Source organism: Colletotrichum tamarilloi (assembly GCF_030869305.1).
Source record: "Colletotrichum tamarilloi strain Tom-12 chromosome Unknown Scaffold_46.1, whole genome shotgun sequence".
Classification (NCBI taxonomy): Eukaryota; Fungi; Ascomycota; class Sordariomycetes; order Glomerellales; family Glomerellaceae; genus Colletotrichum; species Colletotrichum tamarilloi.
The window spans coordinates 153,935-177,983 of NW_026849429.1; the positions used below are offsets into that span (position 1 = coordinate 153,935).

Consider the following 24,049-nt stretch of genomic DNA (forward strand, 5'->3'; position numbering starts at 1 on the left):
TTCTGTCTCTCTTTCTCTCTCTCGTTCTCTCGCCATGTTTTTGTGTTATTCGATCATAGCATCATGATTGCTACCAAGGTCGCAAGCGCCATAATCAGGCCCGCCACCAGAGGCGTGCTCGTCCTCGCACTCGCGTTCTCCTGGTCGTACTCACTCATCGTCTTCATGCAGATCCATTGCGAATACAAGAGCTTGTCAAACAAGACGCTCATGACGGGCGTGTACCCGTTCAGCCCGCCTGTTGGTTTTGTCGTGCTCCCGTCCCCGTCGAGAATCAGCTCCACGTCGGTCAGCTTGAACATGTCGTACGACTGCGGCAGCGTCGGGTGGCAGTCGTTGTTGTCGTCTGCGTCGCCCGCGTCCTGCGCCAGCACGGTCGGGGCGTCCGGGCCGATGACGTCGACACCGGTGATGTTGACGGCGCCGGCGACGAGGTTGCAGTGGAAATCTTTATCTGTACGCGTCCGCTCCTCGAGGTACATTGCGATTTCCTGGCACCGGGGTAGGGTCTCGTCATTGGAGTGGGCGGTGCGGAAGTCGTCTACGTAGCCCGTGATCTCGTCCATACAGGACTGCTGGAGCCAAGGGCTACAGTCTGTGGTGTCGAGGTCGGGTACCTCGTGCGGTGTGGGCAACGTCTGGAACATGTGCTGGAAGATGAGGGCGCATCCCTTGGGGTAGCTCTCCGACGAAAGATTCAGTCCTGCGGGGGCGCCTAGGTAGTAGGATTGGGTATAGAGCTGCTTCTTTATCCAGCTGGGGGAGTTTGCCGGGGCGGGGGAGTTGGCGACTGTGGCGACGGTGAGGGAGAGCTTGCGAATGTCGGTGGTGTTCTTGTCGTCTATGGGTATGTCGAGAACCTCCGGGGCGATGCCGACGCGGCGGAGGACGGAGCCGGCGAGGGTACAGTTCGACTCGCCGACGAGGTCGTCGACGGCGCCGGGCGGGCAGTCTACATCGGCGCAGCCTTTTAGAGAGACCTCTGTTAGGATGGGGACCGTTGCGAGAGCGGGCCCGGACCCCGCGAGGACCGTGAGGAGGGAGGTCCCCATGAGGCTCGAGGACCAGAGCCTCATTCTAGAGGGGGTGTATCCGTAGGGGACACCGGCCGGCGGGATGGACTGGAGTTGCTTTCGTCTCGGTTGAGTTGGTTTACGTCAAGTGTTCAGGGGAAAGCGTGTTGAGAGGGACCCGGAGACGGGAAACCGGCAAGAGGCCACGCAGGGCCAAGACCGCGATGAACAATTGGGGCCTGGGCCGAATAGGTATAAAGACCTGGGTTCCGGGACGCGAAGAGAAGAGCAGCGCGGTGGGCGCGCCGGGCTCTGCTCTGCTCTGCTGCGGCGTGCGCTGCCTGGTGGGATGCTGCGCAGGTTCCGCAGGACGATGCGAGGTGGTTCGTCTGGCACGGAAGTACGGCAACGACGGGTGAGGTTTTTGGTCTCGGCGCCGTGGTTGTTCGCGGGCGGGGTGTGGGGTGCGGGTTGCTTTGCGGTAGGTTTGTGCGTGGTGTGTTGTGCTGGCTTTGCCGACCTATGCGGACTGCTGGGCAGTGGATGGGCAGAAAGAGCTGATGGAGTTCTGGCAGAAGCAGAAGAATGTGCTAGGGTCGGTAAGTGGTCGATGGTATCACCAACACCTTTGTCGCTGGCTTCATCGTTCGACCTCGCGTCGTTGTTGTTGATTCCTGCATTGACTTTGGAGGAGTCGAGAATTTTCCTGGGCAGAGCGCCGAGAAAAGGAAAAAGGTGAGCAGAGAGGCAGAGCAGAGACGGGCAGCCAGGAGCGGGGTGAAAACCACGGCAGCAGGAGGTACTTCGTACAGACACTGGCAAGACTGGGCAAGAACTGATCACAGATTACATCAATGAGCGAAAAAGCAGCAACAGCGGGCGAGAGGGTCGCGTGGTGGAAGGTGATAGGCGCCCAGAAGGTGATTCTTTCCTTGGCATTTCTTGGCGCTCTCACCGTCTGGTTGGCTTATCTAAGGATTTGAGGTAAATTCCTCAATTCCTCTTCGTCCACGAACTGAATTTGATGGTTTTTGAATGTCGAGTTGGCGTTGATTTGTTTGTGATTCTCAATTGAGTTGCTATAAGATGAGATGGCAGGTGAAAAAAACTCACGTTATACTCATCTCAAGTGTGTCTTGAGCACTGAGGAATGGACGGTGAGTTTGGGTTGAAGAGTGAGTGTGAGAGTGAGGTACCTAACCTGAGAGGGGGGATGGTGGGGTTGGGGATGACTAACCAGCCTGGAAACTACCTACCTTAAACTGCGTCCGATCTAATCCCCGGATAAGGTACCTAAGGTAAGCTTAAACTTCGGACTTTGCAAACAGCTCCTTCAACTTCACTCACTCCCACTCATCCAACATTCCTCATGTTCATGTCCCTTTCTGCGGCTTATGCGAACCACTCTTTCTTGCTTCAATAGCCGCTACGAATGATGTTCGTGACGACATTGGACCCGGCCGTCTACCAACTGAGACACAACTACCGTTACGCTGAGGCATTGAGGCAGTGAGGCTGTGCTGGAGTTGGTGCTCGACGCCTGGTTGCCCTACTTCAACCTGACCAATCTTGAGAGCCCAAGATGAATTTTTACGCGTCCAATCTTCCGCATATGCGTAGATACGCAAGAAAGGTGAAGCGGTATGCTTGACCGAATCTTGCATTTGTGCTACTAATGGCACGTTCGATCGCCCTGTTTCTCGTGCAATGTGCCATTCTTTTTCCATTTAAAGTGATGCTGCTCCCCCTTTGCCAGAATTCCCCTCCACCTCACCTCGCCCAGCCTTGATCTCTTGGTATCATTAGACAGCAACCATCAACAATCCACATCCTACAGCACTCTTAGCATGATCGAGACTACTCCCGAAAATGAATGCCCCATCCTTCCATCAGTTGTGCTCCAGCCTAACACCATGGAGATGACGAAGCCTCTGAAACAGGCATTGGAAGGAGCCATGTGTCGCTCCTTCAGTCTCGATGGTGACTCTTCCAAGGAGTTCCTTCCCGAGCCCGATATCAACCGAATTCTTTCCGAGAAGTCGATACTTGGAGCTCTCCGGACTTCCTGCCCTGGAGCCGACTTCATGCGCCGCATGTATGCCTCCGCAATCGTCAAGGAGAAGAAATACACCAAGATATTTGCCATCCTGGTCTTGATTGGTCGAGCCGATGCCATCGCAGCCTTCAGACAGAATCACCTCGACGATTCGCAACTTCCATTGGCATTTGCTTCCACGTCGGGAGAAGAGACGAGCACATTGGTGCGGTCTACAGTCGCCCGATCTAGCTTCGATCTATCCTTGATGGGACTCAGTTACTACGAGTCGATACTCTTGGAGGAGACACAGTGGAAGTTTCTTGCCCCTGTGTTTGCGCGAGCTGATCTCGTCAGCGAGACTCGCAACTTCCCGGCGTCTTCTATCCTGCCTTTCGTCATGCCTGACTCTCCCCATGGAATCCAAGGGCCTCGCAATGGTTGCAGCAAGAACTCCCGCATATATCAGGCCCACCTTCACGACGGCCATCACGACTTTCCCGTCTCTACAGTCGCAGTCAAGCAGCTTCTCAACGCTGGACCGGAGGAATACGCTCGCGAGGTGGAAGCCCTCAAGACCTTTGGCGGCCCCGATCAACCCCATGTAATTGAGCTGCTTGCCACCTTCAAGCATGGAGATACCTACTACTTGGTGACTCCTTGGGCTGAACACGACCTTCACGGCCTCTTCACCGAACCGCCATCCTCCTTGGCTTGCGACTCAGCCAGCGCGGTGAAGCCTACGAGCATGACCGCGAAGCAAATGCTTGGTGTCGCCGAGGCCTTGAAGGCGATCCACTACTGCCGACTGAAGAAGCGCTCCATCGCGAGAGACCACGAAACGGCTGAAGAAGTCGATGGGGGCTACCACGGCGACATCAAACCTGAAAATATCCTCGTCGAAAATGGGCAGTGGAAGCTGGCTGACTTTGGCCTATCCCAGATCGGCCGCAAGCCAGACTCTTCGCAAGGAGACAGACCTGCAGGCTGTTCACCGGCGTATCGTGCTCCAGAGCATGATGTTGGCAAGTTTGATGGCCAAAAGGCAGACATTTGGTCTCTTGGCTGCGTCATGAGTGTCGCTGCTACGTGGATGACTCTGGGCCGGAAGGGGGTCAAGAAATTCAGCGCCAATCGCCAGACAAAGACCGGTAAACGGCTCGACAACTCCTTTTTCGAGGTTTCCAAAGACCAGGAAAAGGGTACTCGAGTGAAGCTCAAAGCCGCTGTCTCTGACGTGAGTACCCGATGGATGTGTATTCGTATTATGCGTGGGTGCTAATGCAGACTTGAACAGTGGATCAGTCGACTCCATCGGGCCCCGAAAGCGAGTTCCTTCATTCACGACTTGCTTGATTTGATTCAAGACAAGATGCTGGAAGTTGATGGTTCCAAGCGAATAGCTTGCGCTGGTATTGTCTCCAGCCTCGAGAAGATGTACGAAAAGTGTATAGACGACCCAGGCTACACAGAGCCAGCTCCTCGAGGAGAAATGTCAAGTTGGGCATGCAGGCATGAGCTCTCGATTGGGACCGCGCGTCGTGAAGCTCGGTCAATCACTGTCAACGTGGTCGAAGTACCAAGCCCAACACAACGCAGTCAGCCATTCTCGACGCGTGTACCACAGTTCAACTCTTCCTACTCGTCTACCGGCTCCTACAACTCGGAGTATGACGATATGATTGACTTTCCCTTGGCTGCCTCATCGACAGAGCCACTTTTAACTTTTGGGCCTTCCGCCAATACCATGAATCAGTCGAACATTGTATATGGAGGCATGAACCTCACCATCTCACCTGACATGGGTCAACTCGGATCTCCAAACTTGGAAGAATACTCGTTCTCTTTTGGAGACCCCCCAACATCTCGTCCGAGTCTGACTGTTCCTGAAAACACCAAGAATGGGAAGCGGCACTGTAGCACCAGCAACGAGAAATCTGCAGTCAAACGACGTAGGTTGCAGAAGCCGCCAAGAAAGAGCTCTGCAACCACACAGGGAGCGGAAAGCTCTTTTGACTTAGTCTCAGAGTCACCGACAACCAGTCAAGATGTAGAGGGCGCTTTTGCATGCCATTATTTCAAGCATGACCCTGAGAAATACTGCAAGGGGAAGTGGAAGTCGTGTGGAGGAGCCGGTTGGCAAGAATTTCACAGGCTCAAGTAAGCTTTCTCTTCCCCCTTCTGACATGTGTAACGCGTCACGCAGATGGAATAAGATTGCACCGGTTAACATGTTATCATAGGGAACACCTTCGTCGCAACCATCGCGAACCTGGATACAAATGTAGCAGGTGTCAAGTGCGACTGTCATCGACAGAAAAACTCAATAACCACTACAATTCTGAAGTTCAATGCCAAAGGCAACCTGCCATCGTCGATGATAACATGGACGACGCTCAGTGGAGCTCTTGTCAAGGACAGATGCGCGTGATGAATGGAGCCGGCAAGTGGGGGGAGATCTACAAAATCATCTTCGGACCGACATGTCCAGAGGTCATGCCTTCACCCTGTATGTGTCCTTCATATTGCCCAGCTGGAGCTGCCGTAAGGCCAAGCACGAACATACAGCTGACTACTGCTTAGATCGCGACGAACTTGATGAACTTGATAAATTCTGCAAGTTCCTGGACTCACAGAGACAATTTCAGACCTGTGACAGCATTCAGCGGGAGATTGCTATATGTCTAAAGTGGATTCGCGAATTCCAGGACCGACCGTCTCTCACACAGTCGTCTATCAAATCCGAAGTGCCTTCGTTGACCGAGGGCTTGTCCAATATCTCGACACTGTCCACTGATGTCATGGCAACGAGCATTGACCAAGAGCAGATTTACTACGCATATAATCCAACATTCGATTCTAGTTGTCAACAGATTGGAACGATGACGCAAGATCATTCGGTTGTTAACCTTCAATATCTTGGATGTCATTTGAATTTTGGACCTTAAGGTATCTGATGTGAAGGAAAAGCCGGGCTGCTGGCACTGGCACAGCATGTGTCAATCCTCTCATTCCTTGAAAGTTCCTAGATTTCCTTGTTATGATACCCAAATTTTTGTCATCTCTTGTTTGCTTTCATCATGTTGAGGTGTATCGAGATCAGATTTTCTCTTAGAATAGAAAATCGCCATCATCTACGAGGTGAGAGTAATGGCATCTTCCCTAACCCAATGGAACTTCGCTATCTCTATGTGATCTTCAAGCTGCGACTGAGGATGACTTCAGCTCCATCTGAAATGATTTTTCTTATCCTGGTTTGTGATTGTGACAGATTTTTGATCAACGTCAAGCATGCATCGCTGCCGCGTCCGGTTACGTCAACTCTTGGGACGAGATGGTCATCCAAGCAACGATGACACGTGCAAAAACGAGGTCATAACCAAAAGCCCAGACCGATCACGAGCAGGGGAAATCCCAAAGTCATCAATCAATGCCGCTCTAATAAGACTGAACTAACCAGACTAAGTACGCACAATACCAATAACCCAAACACCAGAACTCAGTCGCGTTCCCCGGCCCTATGACACATCACGAACCACAGTAGACTTTATGAAAAGATCTAAACGAAAGCGATGAGGCTTTCAACTAACACCCACACCCACAAGATTTACACCCCTTCCCGCACCCAACATCATCCAAATTTGCACAATCGGAATCTTTATCGCACGTCTGCCAGTCTCCGTACCCTCTATTCCGCGCAGTCCAGCACCACCGCCCGTCTCCGTCGCACGCCTTATAGCAGTAGCCCCCCGAGCAGCCGTAGTCGCCCGGATCGACGTCCCAGCAGTTACCCCAGCCGCCGCCGCCACCGTGCCGCCAGCCCCAGCTCCAGCCCCAGCGATTTACGGTTGTGGAGTTGACTCCTCCGCTCACTTTGTTGTCTGCGGACGCAGGACGGGGTCCGACGGCGTGTTCGGGTCGAGGGGCCAGGCCTAGGGGGTGGTCCTGGCACGTGCGGATCTGTGCGGGATCAACCCCATTGCCACCGGCGGCGGAGGTGTCGAGGGATGCGGCGGTGTATGTCATTACGCCGAGGGATCCGCACCGTTCGGCGGTTGTGGCTGGGGCTACAGCTGCGAGGATGGGGGTGGCGAGGAGGAAGAGGTGGGAGGTCTTCATTATGTGTGAAGGGGTTGAACAAGGATCGGTGGGATAGAGTGAGATGGCTGAAGCGTGTTTCTCAGGATTGAGTTTGCGAGGGATCCGGGTGCGAGGAGTTTGGTGCGAATGTCCCGACTGCGTGGATAGAGTTTAGATTGGCGGGAGTCTCGGGAATTTTGGATGCTTGTTTATGATGATTTGTTGGAAACAGGTTTGTTGACGATGATGACAGGGAGGATGAGGGTGTGGGTGCTGTCACTGTCTTTTCAGATGGGTGAAGAGATGTGATGGATCTGTATTCCCAAGAGTTGAAGCTGGTAAAGAGGGTTGCGCCAAATTCTTATACTTGGGTTTCCTACACCCTTTTTCAAGTCAGTAGTGATCATGTCCGTTGATCTCCGTCCTCGTCCCAAAGTTTTGATCTCGATGAAGCTTGAAATTGCCGTCACCTCCGCTATACTCCGTTGAAAGAGCAAGTTTAACATGCGAACACGGAATCTGCGGGCATCGGACTTGGCGGAGTGATGACTCCTGAGATACCTTTTCGATCTTGCTTTGAAGCCGGACCGAGGCTCGACTTACAAGAAAGTCTTCCGGTACCTTCGGTTTTCTGGAAAAGCCCGCCTCTTTTGTCTGAAAGGATATTCAACATCATTTCGAAGTGCTGATAATGACCGAGTCCGAGCTCATCGACAGCTTGATTACGAGAACACCTACAAAGTCATCGCCAAGCTTGTTCCGAAGTAATCCGAGGCATGTTTTTCACCCAGCCTATGTGATGAGTCCTGATGTCACTCTTCAATCTCTTTCTCCCAGATATTCGAGTTCATCATGCTACAGAGTTCATGAAAACTCCGAGATTCGAGGCGGCGTCACTGGGAAGTCGACTCGACTTGAGCTTGAAGTCCGGCATCCAATATCTTGCATACTTTCCGTGACGTCCCGCCACTTTGACACCAGATGGATATCAAGTAATAGCGGTTACATCCGTCATCGTCTCGATGCTATAGACCGCACATGTGATCTAGATTCTTTTTGATTATCTGCTGCTGCCTGAGATCACTGTATCATAGCATGCCGGCTGCACGACTCAACGCCCACAAAGTTACGAGTGGACAGAGCGCTTTGCTGAGAGGTCAGAGTGTTTTGATGTTTAACCTGGAGGCAGACATATTGTGTCGGGTCGGAATCGTCAACTCAAAATCGAAATCAATTGCATCTACGTTTCAAACTTTGATTCGTAGAAATCGTGACAACAATGACAAAGGTATATCGCAGGCGAATGCCAGTGTTGGAAGATTCTTCGATACATGTGAACTATTGCATACTACATTTTGAAATATGCTTAAAGTCTCCCATTGGAGTGTCAACTATCTTACTGGGCTTTCTAATCAAGCTAGGTTGAGAGCTACAAGGATAACTTATGCTTGTGCTGTTCACAGGGGTGAACCAAGACTACAATGGACCTCTGACCCTACGCTTGTCTCATCATGCGAGCGCTCGATAGTGCATCAGAATTCTCTATCCTCAATTCCCATGAATCCAATTTCAGTCACCTGAACTGCCTTAACAGCATAATGGCTGAGTATGCTTAAGACCTAGGTTTAGTAGATACTGCATCAAAGCTTAGACAATCTGTCACTGCCATGCGCCGCGAGTCTAGGTCGCGCTGAAATGGAGATCCCTTCCAACTTTCCCTCGTTCCTCCATTTACCAATATACTCCAAGAAAGAGACCGTACCTTCAGCCCACACGACTCCCCGTGCCTGCTTGGCCCTCTCTCTAGGGTCGTCTGAGGCCGCTTGACCGTGTCCGTTGAAGTATCCCGGGGTACATCCCGCAAGCGATGAAAAGAACGGGGCCCTCTTCGCAACTTCCAGACTGTGCTGTTCCTCTGCCTCTCGAGTCACCTCGACGATGGCCCTTTGACCAGCACCGACTCGTTTCTCAGCCTCGGAGACGATGTACGTGACATGTCGAGCAATGAGACCCAACATGAACACATTGTTGCCTGTGATGGTACCCTGAGACGTACCAGAGAAGAAGAGGTTGGGAAACTCGTTCGTGAGGTATCCATGCAGTGTGGCAGCGCCGTTGCGACGCCATTTGGCATCCAATGAGATGCCATTACGTCCGAGAAGCTCGATGCCGACTCGTTCTGCTGGACTTCCTCCCGTGCGACCACCGGTGACGGAATAGCCTGTGCTAAAGATGATGATGTCGACGGGATACTCCTCACCGGCGATGACGATGCCTCTCTCTGTGGCATGAGATGGCCCCTTACCGTTGGTGTCGAGGAGATGTACATGCGGATCGTTGAAAGCCTGTAGATACTCATCGCTGAATGTTGGACGTTTACACCAAGAGGGGTACCAGGGCTTCAATCTCTCCGCGGTTCCTTCATCCTTCACGATGCTGCTGACTCGAGCGCGTACACGTTCCATATGTGGCAGGTCCAGGGCATGGAACCAGGTGGCCCTTCGGTCTTGGTCTTCTGGGGAAGGGTTGACGATGCCATGGGCGGGCGAACCCATGACCGCGGAGTAAGCGGGCATATCGGTCCAGCCATCGTTGACCAAGTTGGGCTGGCCTGGCAAGAGGGCGTTGGTCATGTGTCGGTTCAAGTTGATCTGCCTCTCGAATTGCCAACCTCTCTTTCTGGCGACAGTAGCTTTGAAAGTTTCGGGGTCTGTGTCTTGTTGACCGCGTTCTTTGACGTATGCTGGTGTTCGCTGCACCACGTACAACTCCTTTGCGAACTTGGCGAGCGTGGGGATTGCTCCTATGGCCGTTGCGGCCGTGCCGACTATCGCGACCCTCTTGTCTCGCAAGTTGGTGAGTGTTTGATCTTCTTGAGATCCTCCAGTGACATCGTAGTTCCATCTAGACGTGTGGAATATGTCCCCTTTGTAGGAAAGGAGACCGGAAATCTTTGGCACTTGTGGTTTTGTGAGAACACCCGCGGCCAGGTAAACATACTGCGCCTGGATCTCTTGCTTGATCACAGGTTCTCCAGGACCACGTCTCTCAGAGAGACTGATATTCCAGAGTTCCTTCTTATCGTCCCACTGCACACTACGCACGTCAGACCGGAACAGAGTCTTGTCGTCAAGCTTCCATCGCGACGCAATGAGTTCCGCATATCGTCGGATTTCCGCGGCCGGGGCGTACTTCTTGGTCGGGACGTAACCAGTTTCCTCAAGAAGAGGTAGATAGCAATAGCTCTCGAGGTCGCAGTGCAGTCCGGGATACCGATGCCAGTACCAAGTCCCGCCAAAACCGCCAGCCGCATCGACGATTCGTATTTCGTCTGCGGTTGCAACACCAGATTCAATGAGGTTTACCGCGTACAGTAGGCCTCCGAATCCGGCTCCTAGAACGAAAAATCGGGTATGCTTGGTATCGCGGAATGGCGATGGTTTGGCATTCAGTCTTGCGTGATCCGCCCACGGATCATCGAGAAGTGAGTGTAGTCGATCCTCTGAGGCTTCGTTGAGGGGTTGAAATTGTGCAGAGCCTTCTGGTCTCAGCCTCTTCTCTGCTTCCTCGGCATACTTCCTCCTGACAGCCTCAAGCTTTTTGGCGTCAACGTGAGAGACAGTGTCTTGCGGTGCGGGTGCCGACATATTCTGTGTCGCGTTTGAGCTTCTTCAATTGAGTCGAATGGAAGAGGTGATGTGAGACTAGTGGCAGTGACAAACATACGTATAACAACTACTACAAAAATTACACCTGTTCAACCCTTATTCTCGATCAAATTGTCTCTGGCTTTGACTTCATACACTCGCCGCTGTTGCTGGCCCGCGTTTGGATGATAAGGCAAGCCGCACGCCATTACAAGGCCTTCGATACGCCATCGTTCCTCGATCACACAAGCTGCAAGCGTTCGCACGAATACTGGCATCACAAGTCCGACATCGCTTTCCACACAAGTGCATAGATCATTTAGCCTGCAATTTTGACCAATCGGCCAATCTAGTGACATGCCGGATCACTGATTTGGCTGTGTGTGAGTGTTGGTATCCCTTTCACAGGGTAGTTGATTCGAACCGATGAGTTCCGTGGGCGACGGAGATGTTAGAATGACTGTATTGGGTAATTCTGCGTAGTGTGTCAAAGGGACACGAACAAGCGTAGGTCGGATGGGCAGCTGGGATGGAAGTAGGGGCTGTAGGTGGTTGGTCCCTGCGCAGCCGCCCTTCGATGTTGAATTGGACTTCCAATCCGACAGTGAGGTCTTGAAAGTTTCTATCTCAAGAAGAGACTCATGGAGCAGGTTGCAGGCTTATTGCAGGCTTACAACAAAAAACATGCTTGTTTCCACTTTGATATACCACATCACGATGGTTCTTCTTGACTTGGAACCATTTCCTCTTCAATCGTAGCGTATCGGTCTCATTACTCCCGGTGACGTTGGCGGGTCTTTGTTGTTAATCCTACATGATTTCCTCGGAATCTGTGTCTCTCTATGAAAATTTTGTTATATGCGCCTGCCATAGTTCAGGCATGGCAACGGCATAAAACTCCCCAGCTTATCCAAAAGACCGTACTCAACTACAGATATGTCGATCTACGATCAATTACTGTAGACTGTGGCTAATCCTCGATCAGCTGTCAATCGTAATTGTTTCGCCGGCTCTAGGCATCAGTCCCCACTTCTTGGTAGCGCCGACCCTACTCGTTCCATCACTAATTAGGGACCAGCACTTGTGCCCATGAGCCTTGGGACAAAGTCTCCTTTTTCATTGCTGTGAAATTTTCTCCCATCGTCATCGCACAGCTTGAATGTTATGTTGCTTCCTGATCGAGTCTGAATAAGTCAACATCAGAAAGTCTTGTGATGCAACAATGTGTCGCGCCTGCGAGCGGCTCTCTTACGACCCAATCCCGGACGTTCCTTCAGAGAATGAAGGCGACGAAGACGGCGACGAAAGTGAACCTCAACTTCACCACGCACCAATGATACCACTCAGGCGTAGAAAGCTCACTACAATCGAAATAGTAGTAACACCTGCACCGAGCTACGACGGCACTCCGATTTTCGCAGCATATGTAAAACCCACAACCGTTCAGCCAGACGACTGGAACTATTCGTCCCAGCGACAAGCCCCTTTTGGTATGGCGGTCTATGATATCACCCCAACAGCAACCCCAACCCAGGCCGCAAAGCTGGCGCACGCTCTCTCTCGTCACGCCAGGCGTCACAATCGCGAATGGGGACGGGACAGGATAGAGGTCGTTTGCTTCCCTCTCCCGTCCCACCTGACCTGCCAAGAGCGTGCACAAGCATGCATTGATCATCACGGGCACGAAATTCGGAACCGTGCCGTAATGGACGACATTGATGACGCCAAGTTCTGGTTTCTCCCCGAAGACTTTAACAACGAGTGGTATTCCCGCAGCATCATCGTCATCGACCGACTGGAGAACACTTGGGAGGACTCTTTTGGTTATGACGACAGGACGATCCAACACGAAGATGAGAATCCTGGAAGTTCATTTGGCAGTTTTGCAACAGTCCGCTGGCGGCCGCGCGAGGAGACCTGGGAATACTACGAAGATGAGCTTCGTCCGGAGAATCGAGTAATCATGAGAAAGTATGGGTTGGAGAGTATCGGCGACATGCTAGGACTTGACGGGATTGGCAATAGTATCAGGGGCTTCTACGAACACTTCGCGCCTGATGGGGTTTTGGATCGAGAGTTGGCTGTCGCCAGGACCAGGTAGGAATCGCCAACCCATCTACCAACTGACGTACAGAACTGATCGATATGGTTGTAGAAGAGTTGATGCAAGACAGAATCCATTGAAGGAGAAACTGGCGAGAGTGATAAGGCAGGCTTGCTCCATGGACTAGAAGGCTTGCCGTGGTTTTGGGTACATATTCCATCCCAGTTAATACGTGGCATGTTGTTAGAGACTTGGTTCTACAGGTACCTTCATCTTAGAACTACAGTGGTAAATTTGTTCTCAGGACATTAGCCTTGTGATAGATAAACCTGAGATAGGGGTATAGATTGATAAATCAGCAACAAAAAACTCCTACACCGACGCCTGCTGCGGCTAGCCTTCTGGCCACCTTCCCGTAACTCCTGCACAGAATAACAGTCGAAAATATCGCTCGTAGACAAAAAACCATAGCCCCAGCCGCTGACTTCCCTTGCCATGAAAGAAACGCGGTTGCCCCTGTCTCAATAACCAAGACCAACATAATGACGTGGCCCTTATCACCACGCCCTTGAACACCTTGATGTTCCTTCTGTCGTTCTTTGTATGATTCCATGTAACTACTTTTGACTGCAGCATTGTGATAACGCAATGATGCTGTCGCAGATTTCAGGGTCTTCGTTTACAGGTTGGTCAAATGCGGTCGTCCGTCGAGTGCTTGCGATCGCGACTTCAACTTTTGACTGTTGGTGCATCACCAGACTGGTCGAAAGAATCCGTGTCGCACGCGATTCCCAGAATTGATGGAAGATCGAATCATCATCGTAAACAGAGTGTGCTCCTTACAGGCTTTGGTAGTCTGATGTGCGAGGCTTTGAGTTCTCGTTCGAGGTCTTCGAGGTTATGTGGAAGCTGCCGAGCCATTTTCTAGCTTTCTTGGTGCCGACCACTTCCATATTGTCTCGCGTCTTCGAATCGTTACGTCCGCCAAAGCCGTCCTCTGTCTTTTCGGCTGATGCAGCCTTCATCTTTGCTTTTTCGAGAGCACGCTGTCTGTCTGCAGCGAGGGCCGCGTGGAGGGGCCTCTGGTTTCTTGGGTAGACTGGCATGGTTGTGAAGGATGTGAGGTGCCAAGCAAGATTTTATGAACAATGTATAGGAGGTTTGTTAATGCGAATAAGAGCTTTTTCTTGTCTTTGATGGAGAACTGTAACTTCTTGTGAATAGGAACGACATCTGGTTGGAAGGGTGGCTTTGGTATTTATGGAACCGACCTGTACGCCAGATTTGATGTTGAACAGGAACACATGTGAATGATTTCTAATTACTATAAGTTAAGCAAAACAAGTTCCCAAATCCCCCCTAGATCGCCATCTTGTCGCAAAGTGCGAAAGTCCTTTGGCGGCGTCCAATGTAAGCCTCGGACACACCGACCCCGCATACTCCGAAAGTCCGAAGAGCCGGCACAAGAGTCAGTAAGCAAAAAGCCAGCCATATGGTGGCGCTAACTCGGCTCCCACATGCAAAGTCAATTACGGGGTTGGGAGAGGATCTTAAAGTGAACCAACCTTACTGGGTAGGAAGTTGTCAATCTGCTTTCAACACATGCTCAGATCGATAGCAGCGCCAATCAGCATGATGTTACAACCTGTTGCATGCGCTACGCAACGTCATTCTCGCTTGGTGTCGGAATGTTACTTGTTATTAACACAACGTTTGACATCCTTGACGGCATAGGACGATACTTTCCACCAACTCGTTTTCATCACATCTTTAAGCTCCCGCCTTTGGTCATCTACTACCCAGGAAAGAGGCCATCGCCGATAATTGTTCGCCGGCATGTCTATTGAGCGCGCTTTGAACTTGACCAGCATCGCGGAGACGAGATGCCTCTACGATGACTGGGCCGAAAATTACAATCGCGACCTGCTAGGTGCAGACCAAGATTACGTGGCACCAGTCCTTGCCAGCGAGCAGGTCGTCAAGTATGTCGGTCCGTCTGCTATTGCAACGTCAAAAATTCTAGACGCTGGGTGCGGAACAGGCCTTGTCGGAGTCAATCTCGCGAAGTTCGGAGCCACGCAGATAGATGGCGTAGACCTCAGTCAAGGAATGCTCAAGGTCGCCGAGAGATCTGGTGCATACCGGTCTTTGAGCACGACAGACCTCTCCCAGCCTTTGACGCAGGCCTCTGACTACTACGATGTCGTTGTCTGCGCTGGTACGATGACTGAGGGTCATGTAGGGTCCGAAGCTTTTGACGAGTTTGTTAGAATTGTTCGCTCTAGCGGATTCGTTGTCGCAACTGTGTACGAGACTGTGTGGGAGAAGAATGGCTATAAGGAAAAAGTTACGTCTCTTGACAAGCTGGGAAAAGTGAATCTCTTGAGCGCCCAATTGGAAGACTATAGACGTGGAGCGCGTGCGGTCATGGTTATTCTTCAAGTACGGTGATGTTAAGGGATAGTCCGTAAAGGTTCAACGAAAGATCTGATGAGCTCCCTTAGAGGAGTTTACGGCTGTGAGAGATCGGCAGTAACCGTTGCTAAGAAGCATTTCAGTCAGACAAGTCTTCATTACATCATACCTACAGAGATACAGGAACTTGAGAGCAGGTCATCTAGAAGCCCAGACACTATCCCTCGACCCAAGTTGGTCGATTCTGGAAAGTCAAAAGACTTTTAGCTGCCGGAATTTCAAGACTTAAGATTCATTACAGTTTTCCTTCGCTAGCCTTACCCGGCGGAGATGCCAAAGCACAACACCAGAGCAAAGACCATGGGAGAGAACTAGCAGGCTAAGCGTCTTGAGAGTAATCTCACGAGCAGTCGGAAGACGCTCGAGGCAGTGGCTTACCTTTCATTCCGAAGCGTTCTCTGGACAGCGCACATGGCTGCTCCCGAGCCCGCCCCCTCGGCGCCGGGGAAACGGACGATAGAACGCTCGGCTTGGTTACGTCGCCGGCGCCGCTCGAGTAGCTCGAAGCAAAGATACTCAGGTCCCTAATTCGGGTGCCCAATCAACAAATGCACAAGACCCGCCTTGCTAGCTCAATCGGTAGAGCGTGAGACTCTTAATCTCAAGGTTGCGGGTTCGACCCCCGCGTGAGGCTCGAATCCTCACCGCGATTGGCAAAGCCACTCTTCGGGTTCTTTCTTTTCTATTTTATCTCTTTTTGAGATTGAAGATATCCTCTTTCTGGCGACCATCTCTCTTGTTCCCGTATAACATTGGCCGAAAAGGAAACGAAACACACTTTTTAGCAAGTTGATTACATAAAGATAAATTCATAATCCAGAAGAAGACCCAACGCGATCGCAGAAGTGACGAACGTTGTCGCCATCGGGTGCACACTAATACGCGCGAAACTCATATGCATGGTTCATGAACCATCACTGATACGAGCACGCGACAACTGGCCATCCCTCCACAAAGTCGACATGATTCGTGCGTATCGCACAGTCGATGCCTCTTCGACACGGGGGCGGTATTCATTCAAGGTAACAAAAGCAGGATCTTGGTCTGACCTAGATGAAGTCGGCAAGGTAAGCTGACTGTGACCGTAACCATCACCATCTCTCACACGCTTCGCCCCCGTGCAGAACTAATCCGCGGGCAAATACAACTCCCAACACTCTTACAGGGGTTTTGAGAACCTCACAGCCCCCCTCTTCTCTCTCCAGTCTCCATCTCCCCCTCCACACACGTACACACATTAGCGCCCAGCATCGCAAACGACCTAAGCGACCTGGTAAAACAACAATCATCACTAAACCTCAAAAGGTCAGAGCGTAATTATCGACGATCAAGGGTCCAGGCTTCGAAATAAGCGAGACAAACAGTGAAATCTGCCAAAAGGCACGCTAGGATAGCTGGGATAGATGCTGTTGATCATCCCGGGACGCAAATCCTCTAGCATCAACCCCGTCACGATCATCGCCGGCCCGGCCTCCCGAGGATCCCCAAGTTTAAACTAGCGGGTCCTCCCCTCCCTTCTCTAGTGTAGACTCTACCCGGTACCGCGAGCAAGGGGTGGGAGTGAGTGAGTGGGCGGGCGGGGGAGAGAGAGAGATCTGAGCGAGTGGGAAAAATGGAAGGCGGAGGGGTTCAAGGGACCGTGAGGTTCGTTCTCGTTTAATCGGACAGTTTCCGCCCCCAAGGACGGGCGGAAGATAACAGCCGAGCCGGAGGACCTTGAAGTTTGGTCAGTGCAAGCAATGTAAGACACATGGCACCGGGGAATTCCCGTCCAAAGAAGGGAAAAAACTGGAACTCATCATCTCGACACTGTTCGCGTTGGAAAGACGTGTGGTGGAGGATGTGCAACTTTCAAGATGGACAGCTGCGGAAGGTTGAGCCGGACTAACAAAGTCTTGAGGCTCTGTAGAATGCAGGCAAACCTCTCCTCCCCCCTCCTCCCCCCAAGCCCGGGCAACATCACCCATCCTTGACCAGAAAGACTTGGCTTTGGGTGCCAAAAGGGAAGGAGGAAAAGAAGGTTTCCCCATGCTATCCTTGTGTCAAGTATGACACGCATCTGCCTCCGGTTCCCGCAACGACCGTGAGACTTGGCTCACTAGTCAGGGCACCACCATCACACATTGCAGGTGGGGGATCAGTATAGTAAAGTAGGGTGATGCTTACTACCTTCAATCGCTCGCTCGCGGGCCCCTCGTGGTGCTGGAGTGTCACAGTGGTCACGTAGCATCACCGAGCCTCCCATCCCAGCGGCGCCTAGAGAAGACGATACCACGCTCCCCGAGCCCTCCCCTCCCTATCCTCCGTCTGTAAATTCTCCTCCTGTGTACTCCCGGGCTCTCTGGTCCCCAATTCCCTTACAGTCTCAGTAGTAACCCCTCTCCTCCGCCCCAGTCCCCCTCCTACGTACTCTGTAGATCGTGCTACGGGATAGACCTGTCACCGACGTCAAACTCAAGAAACACGCGATGAAGCTGTCCGCCGTGGGATCGGTGCGGACAGGTTCTCTTCAAGACGTAGAGAAAAAGAGGCGCAGCAGCACCACGATTCAAGAGCGCAAGACACACCCGCCCAGTGTAACCAACTACGTAGGATCCCTCTCCACGATCCGTAAACTGTCACTTTGGTCCCTAGTGCAACAACACACGTGTCACCAGCTCTTGTCAGAAGCGCGAGATCACCTTTCTCCCAAGAATCCTCCAAGGGTGAAACCCCAGACTCAAGCCCCCGCCTGCGCCTCTCCTTCTCTCCCAAGGAAGGCCCGGGATGTGAAAGACATCCCGACGATCACATGAGCATGGAAGAACCTCGTTTCCACAGGTGGCGAGGAGTACCTAGACAGGATGATTTGAGTTATCGATGGCGGCTAGGGAAGGGGAAACTTGGGAAGAGGGAAACAGACAAGCCGGCAGAGCGGTCGCCAAGCCGGCATGCTGCCAAGAGAATTGGAACGGAGTCGCTGCCGAGAAAGCTCGTTGTTGATGTTTGCGAAGCTAAGCCTGCCTTGCCAGTGGTGTTGCGATTCTGACGGGTATGGTGTTCTAGATGGGAGTTCGCGGGGGTGGCCTCCAAAGCTGCGATTCATAGAGAGACTCCTTCTTTCCTGTCTCTTTTGCCGGTAGCCAAATCTTCAACGCTGAATCCCATAACCTCACGGAGACCATCCTGAGGCTGTTCGCCAGCTTTCGCAACACCTTACCAACGTTGCCAACCACCTAGACGACTCGAACTGCAAAATTGTGTAGCCCGAAAGGTCGCTGTAACTAGGCATTGGAGATCCCTCGCGATTAGTCCAGAGTTGCTCGCCCCCGGCACTGCAAACGATGAATCCATCCAACTTCTCCAGATATCAATATATTCCTCACGATCCAGTAACGGCCCCAGAGGAAGAAGGAATTGTTCATCATGGCCTGTAGTAGACAGGAACTCGCGAGTACCATGCCTCTGCGAGCCCCTCCGGCTCATTTCTTGCTTCATTTATACATAAAAAAGTGTCCTTTGTGCAAGAAAAAAAAGGTTTCGGGTGCAATTGCACTTTCGTCCTTTTCCCCAAAACTCTCCGTACGACAACATAACCCCCCCTTTTGCAAGCCTGTGGTACAGTAACAACCAAAAAAATGGTAAAAAAACGAATATGATGAACAAGCAGCGATATGCCATATAGACAAAAAAACCAGACCGATTCCAGCCCCAATTCATCCTCTCTGCTGGGTATTGCACCAAAAGGAAAAAAAGGCCCGGCCTCTTCCCCATCCCCTCCTTCCCCTCCTCGCTGTGCCGCGTCCATTACGAAAAACCATCCCTATGCCATAGCCCTCTTCTTTTCGAAGTGTTTGCAAATCTTTTTTTTGTTTTACCCAGGCGCGGTCATCCAGCGAACCGGGCCGTGAACAAAGAGAAAAAAACAAGCAACCGGGAATAAGCTTCTGGCCTACTTCCGTACCTCCACCCTTTCTCGCCTCTTGCTGTTAGGATGATGCAGACATTAAGGTGTTAACGAATGGTTTGAGGGGGCCTGTATGGCTACTCCCGCTCAGAGTTTGTTGAGATCCAAATGATGGGAGGAAAATAGAGAGAAAAAGGAATGATCGGAGCAAAGTAAATCTTTCAATAGAAGAAAGTTGATGAGAGAGAAGTCGAGTGAAGAAGGCGTTTTAAGCCCCTTGCGTCAACACATTATCGTACATCGGAGTTCTTTCCTTGAATCCGGCTTGCTGTCATGGGGCCATCATGACAAAGACCCATTTGTAGGAGTTCGACATAGTATGCATGGCTTCATTTCCGTGACGTTCGTAAACAGTCATGATTTGTTGCCTAGTGTTTGTTTTGATGTAATGAAACATCATGAAGTGGTTGTTATGCAGCTTTTGGGGACCCCTATGGATAGGGCTCCGATCTACCGGCCTGCCCCGTGCTATGCAAGATTGAGCCGCTTCAAGAAGAGAGCATGGGGTTCGATTTTGAACCCCTGCCTCTCTCTCTAGATGATGTTTGCGATGCTCAACCTGTCCTGGGGCCGGCCCTTGGTGCTCGTTGTTGGGCTGTTGGTGCTGCTGCCTTCGCCGGGGCCAGGGATTATGCTCGGTAACGTCGGCGTGCCTTCGGTCTTGATTCCGGCCGGTAGAGCAGATGTCCAAGTCGCGGATGTCGGCGTGGGCGTAGTGTTGCCAGAGGCCAGCCCTCGCAAGGCTGCCTCAAGGCGCTCCCACCCTCCCCACTCCTTGACTTCCTCCTCGCTCAAGCCAGTTCTTTGCTCAGCGCTGAAGAGCCCGCTGCTGGCACCGCCAGAAGCTGTGATCGATCCGGGGGAGGTCGGGGAGAGGATGGCCTCGCGCTCGCCGCCGGCCCAGACCCAAGCCGAGTCTGGCGCCGCCTGCAGATCGGCGCTGACATATGCCAGGAGCTCCTCATCCTGCATCAGAGCCTCCTGCAGCGGGGTAGGTCCGGAACGGCCATGGGGTGGAGGAGGTGGGGCAAATGGTTTCGGAGGCGTCGTGCGGGCGACAAATGCCGCATACTCGGAGCGCTTTGTGCCTAGTGTAGATACGAAGAAGGCGAGGAATCGTCCACAGGGGATGGCAACATCGCGTTTCGAGTCTATGGTCGCTAGAGCACGCAGACACGTCGTTGCATGGTCCCAGTATCCTGCCAGAAGGAGAAAGAGGGCACAGCGGAACGTGTGGGTGGTGAGGAGAGCAGTAGCGCCGTCGGCAAGGGTCGGGGTTGCACGCGAAAGGAGCGACGCTGTTTCAAGAGCAATGTGAGTACATTGCTCCATGGCAGCAAGACGTACATCGGACGGGCAAGTCGGAGCCAGGTTGTGGCGGTGTAATGCGAGACGAGCGTGGAGAAGGTAGGTGTAGGGCGTCAGGAGGTGAGGCGATATTTGCCCTGTGCTGGCCGTGTCGCATACTTGAGGGAATTGTGCATTGCAGGCGTTGAAGTGCGTCTCGAAGGTTGCGAGCCTGGTGGGCACCACGATTGGGGCAGCCAGTGTCTTGATCAAAGAAGAATATGACCTGACGACGTTGATAACAGCCAAGAGGGAGTGGTTCAGGGGCTCGCGGCCGGGAGGAACCATAATGCCTCCCTCGTGAATATAATGGTCGTCCACCGGGGCCGGGAGCGACACGTCGCAGTCAGTGTCGTCGATTAGCACCGGGCGGCCAAGGTCGAGAGCCAGACTTCTGTCCAGTATATAGATCGTCCACCATACCCGCCGTCGCGTTTCGCCTTCAATCACAGGCCACGGTCCGGATTCCGAGTACAATCCCAAGTCTTGTCCAGCTCGTACTGCCGTGCCCAGCCATGTCCAGGCAGCAGACTTCTGGTTCATCTCGTTGAGACAGAGAGTAACGAGAAGCAGTGCGCGTACATTGTCAAGGACGTAGTCGTTGTTCCAAGGGTCGATCATGCCCCTGGCAACTTCCAGTAGTTCCGCCGCCCGGAATGCGCGATGGGGATCCTGGGTGAATAGGCTGCCGAGTGCCAGAGCCGCGAAGAACGTTGATAACCATGCCGGCTGCACGGACTTCGTGTTGCCGATTCTGTAGAGGTCTTCGACTCCCATCTGAAATGTTGGCCAATGAAGGATAGGAAACATGGTGTGCGCGGAGCCGTAGTACGTATGCAGGAGCTGGTCAGTCGTCTGCCTGGGAGGCAAGTCTGGTCTCTGAGGATCAAATAATGGCGTCGAAGGTGCCTGGCGGTACTGAGCAGGTGCTTTCCAGATGCCTCTGGAGAAAATGCGCATATTCGATCTTGCCCGCGCCAAGTCGTGAATAGGGGCTGGCCGCTTTCTTCGCTTGATCTCGACTCCTAGCTCCGGTAGCTGAAGGGGCAACTGCTCAAGACCATCCGGATCCACGTCCATCGCACCGTCCCGCTCCTGGAGCGCTCTCTTCAAGTTGAGATTGTCCCGCCTGAGGCGTTCCATCTGCTTCTCTAGGTCCTGCACCTGCTTGATCGAGGACATCCGTCGGTTAGTCTCTTTTGTAAATTGGCACTTGACATTGCGGCTTGAACACTCCGAACAACTCGTTGTCTCTGTAGCGTCGCATTTGACCTTTCTCTCACGGCATGCATCGCAGCTCGGGTCCTTCCTTCTCTGCCTGTACGCCCTCTTCTGAGCTTGGGAAATTGGGGGTAGTGAAGCTGTTGACGGGCCAGGTGTGCTTGCCACGGAATCGGCCGATGGCAGAGAGTCGCGGCCCATCATTGAGCCAGCAGTCACTGGTGTGTAAGGCGTAAAGGCGTTTTGGTTCATTGGCGGTAGAGGTGGGATGCCAATGGGCTGAGGAGGTGGTGCCGCAGTTGTTCTCGCTCCAGTGTTCATCAGACCTCGCGGGATGTACTGGGCAGGTTGTCTCGGAGATGTGGCAGAGGAGACTGAAGATGAGTCGTACGACCTGGTGGAGGGATTAGGAGATCGTGGATATGGGTTGTGCGACGACGCAGCCATGGCGGAGCGCGGTTCAACGGACCAGTGCTCGTGAGTCTGGTTCAAAGAAGACTCCACAGGCTCCCCTAGTCGGTGGGCGGTGGGCAAACGGCGCTCCACGAACATACAGACGGTTTGTCGAGTCCTGCGGTTGGAAGGCTGCCGTACTGGACCCAACACACAGTTAAGTATCCCGAGGAAACTCTTTGGTGCGCAATACGGTATCCTCCGGGAGAGCGAGTGCCGTGTTCTACAGGTTGAGCCTTCCCAAGATTCGTATCTCTTCGCGTCCGGGCAACGAGGGCACAGCGGTTATCTTTGGCGATGTTGAAGCGTACCCGTTGTGCTGTAGCTCTGTGTGACCCAAAGCCGGCTAGATTCCTAACGTCCAATGACTTGCTTGTCTGAGCTCCGCCTTCCGAGTACAGGACTGCAGAGTAGACAAGAAAGAGGCCCGGCTGCCGTGCTGTCTGATACAACTGTCGAAGATGCTAACACCAAGTGGCATCTGTTACGCAGCAGCTTGATTAGCGTGTAGACTCTTCGTGATCCGTCGAGAGGATGCCAGCTTATATGATATATGCAAGCAGCGAGCAAGATGCTAAGCAGGCGTAGTCAAAACGAAAGAGGGCGGCGTGGGGTCGTGGAGGATGGAAGCCGGTAGGGGAAACAAGCACCAGATGTAGGTTGCGCGGAGGGTAGAGAGATGTAAAGAATGGCAAGCTGTGTGGCTCTGCGGGATGGTGGCAGAAATGTTAAAGACTAATAGCAAGCGGCGTCTGGTCGGAGCAACGAGGAAGCGGGTAAGGTAGACGGACAAGGGAGGCTAGGCAAGGCAAGGTATGGTGGTCTTGGGCCGTCATGTCACTCGACGGGTACAACACCGCCGGAGGTTTTAGTGACGATGGTTTGCGGTGCCCTCGAGGCTTTAGTTCTGGACTGGATCCGGGGCTCTCCGCGCCATGAAAGCAGAATCGGAAATATTATCTCTGGAGAGTGGTGGAGGGCTGGACGAGATCCTTGCTGCCGCTGGGCCCAGGAAGCAAGGAGGAAGAACAGGGCTGTGGAAGATGCTCATCAACCAAAGTAACTAACGTGTTTCGACCGGAGAGTGGGCGCTGCTGGGATGCCAGGGTCCCGGTTCAAGAGAGCAGGGGGTCCAGGAACCTCGGACAAGTCACCAGGAAACCCCATGATCCCTGCCTTCAAGCGTCGACACCAAGGATTGGTGATGGCGAATCGGCAACAGCTTCGAAAATAAGGTCGCTGTGCCGCGACTCAATGGCATTTCCCGTCGAACAAGCCCACTTGGACTCGGCTGGGGTGCTTTTCTCAACCTCTTGCGCAGGAGGCAGGGGGGGCCAATGTGAACCGTGAACGTTGATGGTCCCCAAGACAAGGATTCGGGTTCAAAGGGGGCTAATAAGTTGATATGGCTTGACTTGTATGATCGTGGGTACCACGCGTCGAGCTCCCTCGTCGGGAATTTTGCAACAGGTGGGCCGTACCAAGACAGGAGAAGCCGCTATAGATCCTGATCCAAAAGAAAACGGGCTCTGGGATGGAGGAGGCACGTACGTATGTGGGTGAAATTTGCCCTTATGCAACCCTCACCCACGCTTAGAGGGGGGGGAACTTGGGAAGAGGAGAGAGGGCTTCAAGGTAAGATGCAAAGGGTGTTGGGGTACAATGTGGATGGATGCAATGAGCCCGTCGTTGGTTCGGCTGGTTTGCTAAGGTAAAATCTGCAGGAAACTCTTCCGCTTCTGCACTCGGTTGCAGGAGACTTGTTGTTGGAGGCTTGGAGCTGTTGAG

At 52.6% G+C, this 24,049-nt stretch overlaps 8 protein-coding genes across 8 annotated transcripts; 3 read left to right on the forward strand and 5 right to left on the reverse strand.

Annotated features, from left to right (window-relative positions):
• Positions 1 to 53: 53 nt before the first annotated feature.
• On the reverse strand, positions 54 to 2,137 carry CTAM01_10288 (uncharacterized protein; the record flags this gene model as incomplete). Its single annotated transcript, XM_060526304.1, has 3 exons — positions 54 to 1,137; positions 1,276 to 1,719; positions 2,127 to 2,137. The coding sequence occupies 3 exons, from the start codon at positions 2,135 to 2,137 to the stop codon at positions 54 to 56; spliced, it is 1,539 nt and encodes a 512-aa protein (XP_060379077.1).
• A 308-nt stretch (positions 2,138 to 2,445) lies between these two features.
• On the forward strand, positions 2,446 to 5,996 carry CTAM01_10289 (protein kinase; the record flags this gene model as incomplete). The annotated part of the gene is made up of 5 exons (XM_060526305.1): positions 2,446 to 2,522; positions 2,770 to 4,285; positions 4,346 to 5,000; positions 5,255 to 5,557; positions 5,632 to 5,996. The coding sequence occupies 5 exons, from the start codon at positions 2,446 to 2,448 to the stop codon at positions 5,994 to 5,996; spliced, it is 2,916 nt and encodes a 971-aa protein (XP_060379078.1).
• A 551-nt stretch (positions 5,997 to 6,547) lies between these two features.
• Positions 6,548 to 7,167, reverse strand: CTAM01_10290 (uncharacterized protein; the record flags this gene model as incomplete). The annotated part of the gene is made up of 2 exons (XM_060526306.1): positions 6,548 to 6,566; positions 6,734 to 7,167. The coding sequence occupies 2 exons, from the start codon at positions 7,165 to 7,167 to the stop codon at positions 6,548 to 6,550; spliced, it is 453 nt and encodes a 150-aa protein (XP_060379079.1).
• A 1,601-nt stretch (positions 7,168 to 8,768) lies between these two features.
• CTAM01_10291 (cyclohexanone monooxygenase) lies at positions 8,769 to 10,775 on the reverse strand (the record flags this gene model as incomplete). The annotated part of the gene is made up of 1 exon (XM_060526307.1): positions 8,769 to 10,775. The coding sequence occupies one exon, from the start codon at positions 10,773 to 10,775 to the stop codon at positions 8,769 to 8,771; it is 2,007 nt and encodes a 668-aa protein (XP_060379080.1).
• Positions 10,776 to 11,997: 1,222 nt separating this feature from the next.
• On the forward strand, positions 11,998 to 12,876 carry CTAM01_10292 (uncharacterized protein; the record flags this gene model as incomplete). Its single annotated transcript, XM_060526308.1, has 1 exon — positions 11,998 to 12,876. The coding sequence occupies one exon, from the start codon at positions 11,998 to 12,000 to the stop codon at positions 12,874 to 12,876; it is 879 nt and encodes a 292-aa protein (XP_060379081.1).
• A 782-nt stretch (positions 12,877 to 13,658) lies between these two features.
• CTAM01_10293 (uncharacterized protein) lies at positions 13,659 to 13,925 on the reverse strand (the record flags this gene model as incomplete). Its single annotated transcript, XM_060526309.1, has 1 exon — positions 13,659 to 13,925. The coding sequence occupies one exon, from the start codon at positions 13,923 to 13,925 to the stop codon at positions 13,659 to 13,661; it is 267 nt and encodes an 88-aa protein (XP_060379082.1).
• Positions 13,926 to 14,655: 730 nt separating this feature from the next.
• On the forward strand, positions 14,656 to 15,270 carry CTAM01_10294 (Methyltransferase domain-containing protein; the record flags this gene model as incomplete). Its single annotated transcript, XM_060526310.1, has 1 exon — positions 14,656 to 15,270. The coding sequence occupies one exon, from the start codon at positions 14,656 to 14,658 to the stop codon at positions 15,268 to 15,270; it is 615 nt and encodes a 204-aa protein (XP_060379083.1).
• A 4,504-nt stretch (positions 15,271 to 19,774) lies between these two features.
• On the reverse strand, positions 19,775 to 22,360 carry CTAM01_10295 (fungal specific transcription factor domain-containing protein; the record flags this gene model as incomplete). The annotated part of the gene is made up of 1 exon (XM_060526311.1): positions 19,775 to 22,360. The coding sequence occupies one exon, from the start codon at positions 22,358 to 22,360 to the stop codon at positions 19,775 to 19,777; it is 2,586 nt and encodes an 861-aa protein (XP_060379084.1).
• Positions 22,361 to 24,049: the final 1,689 nt, after the last annotated feature.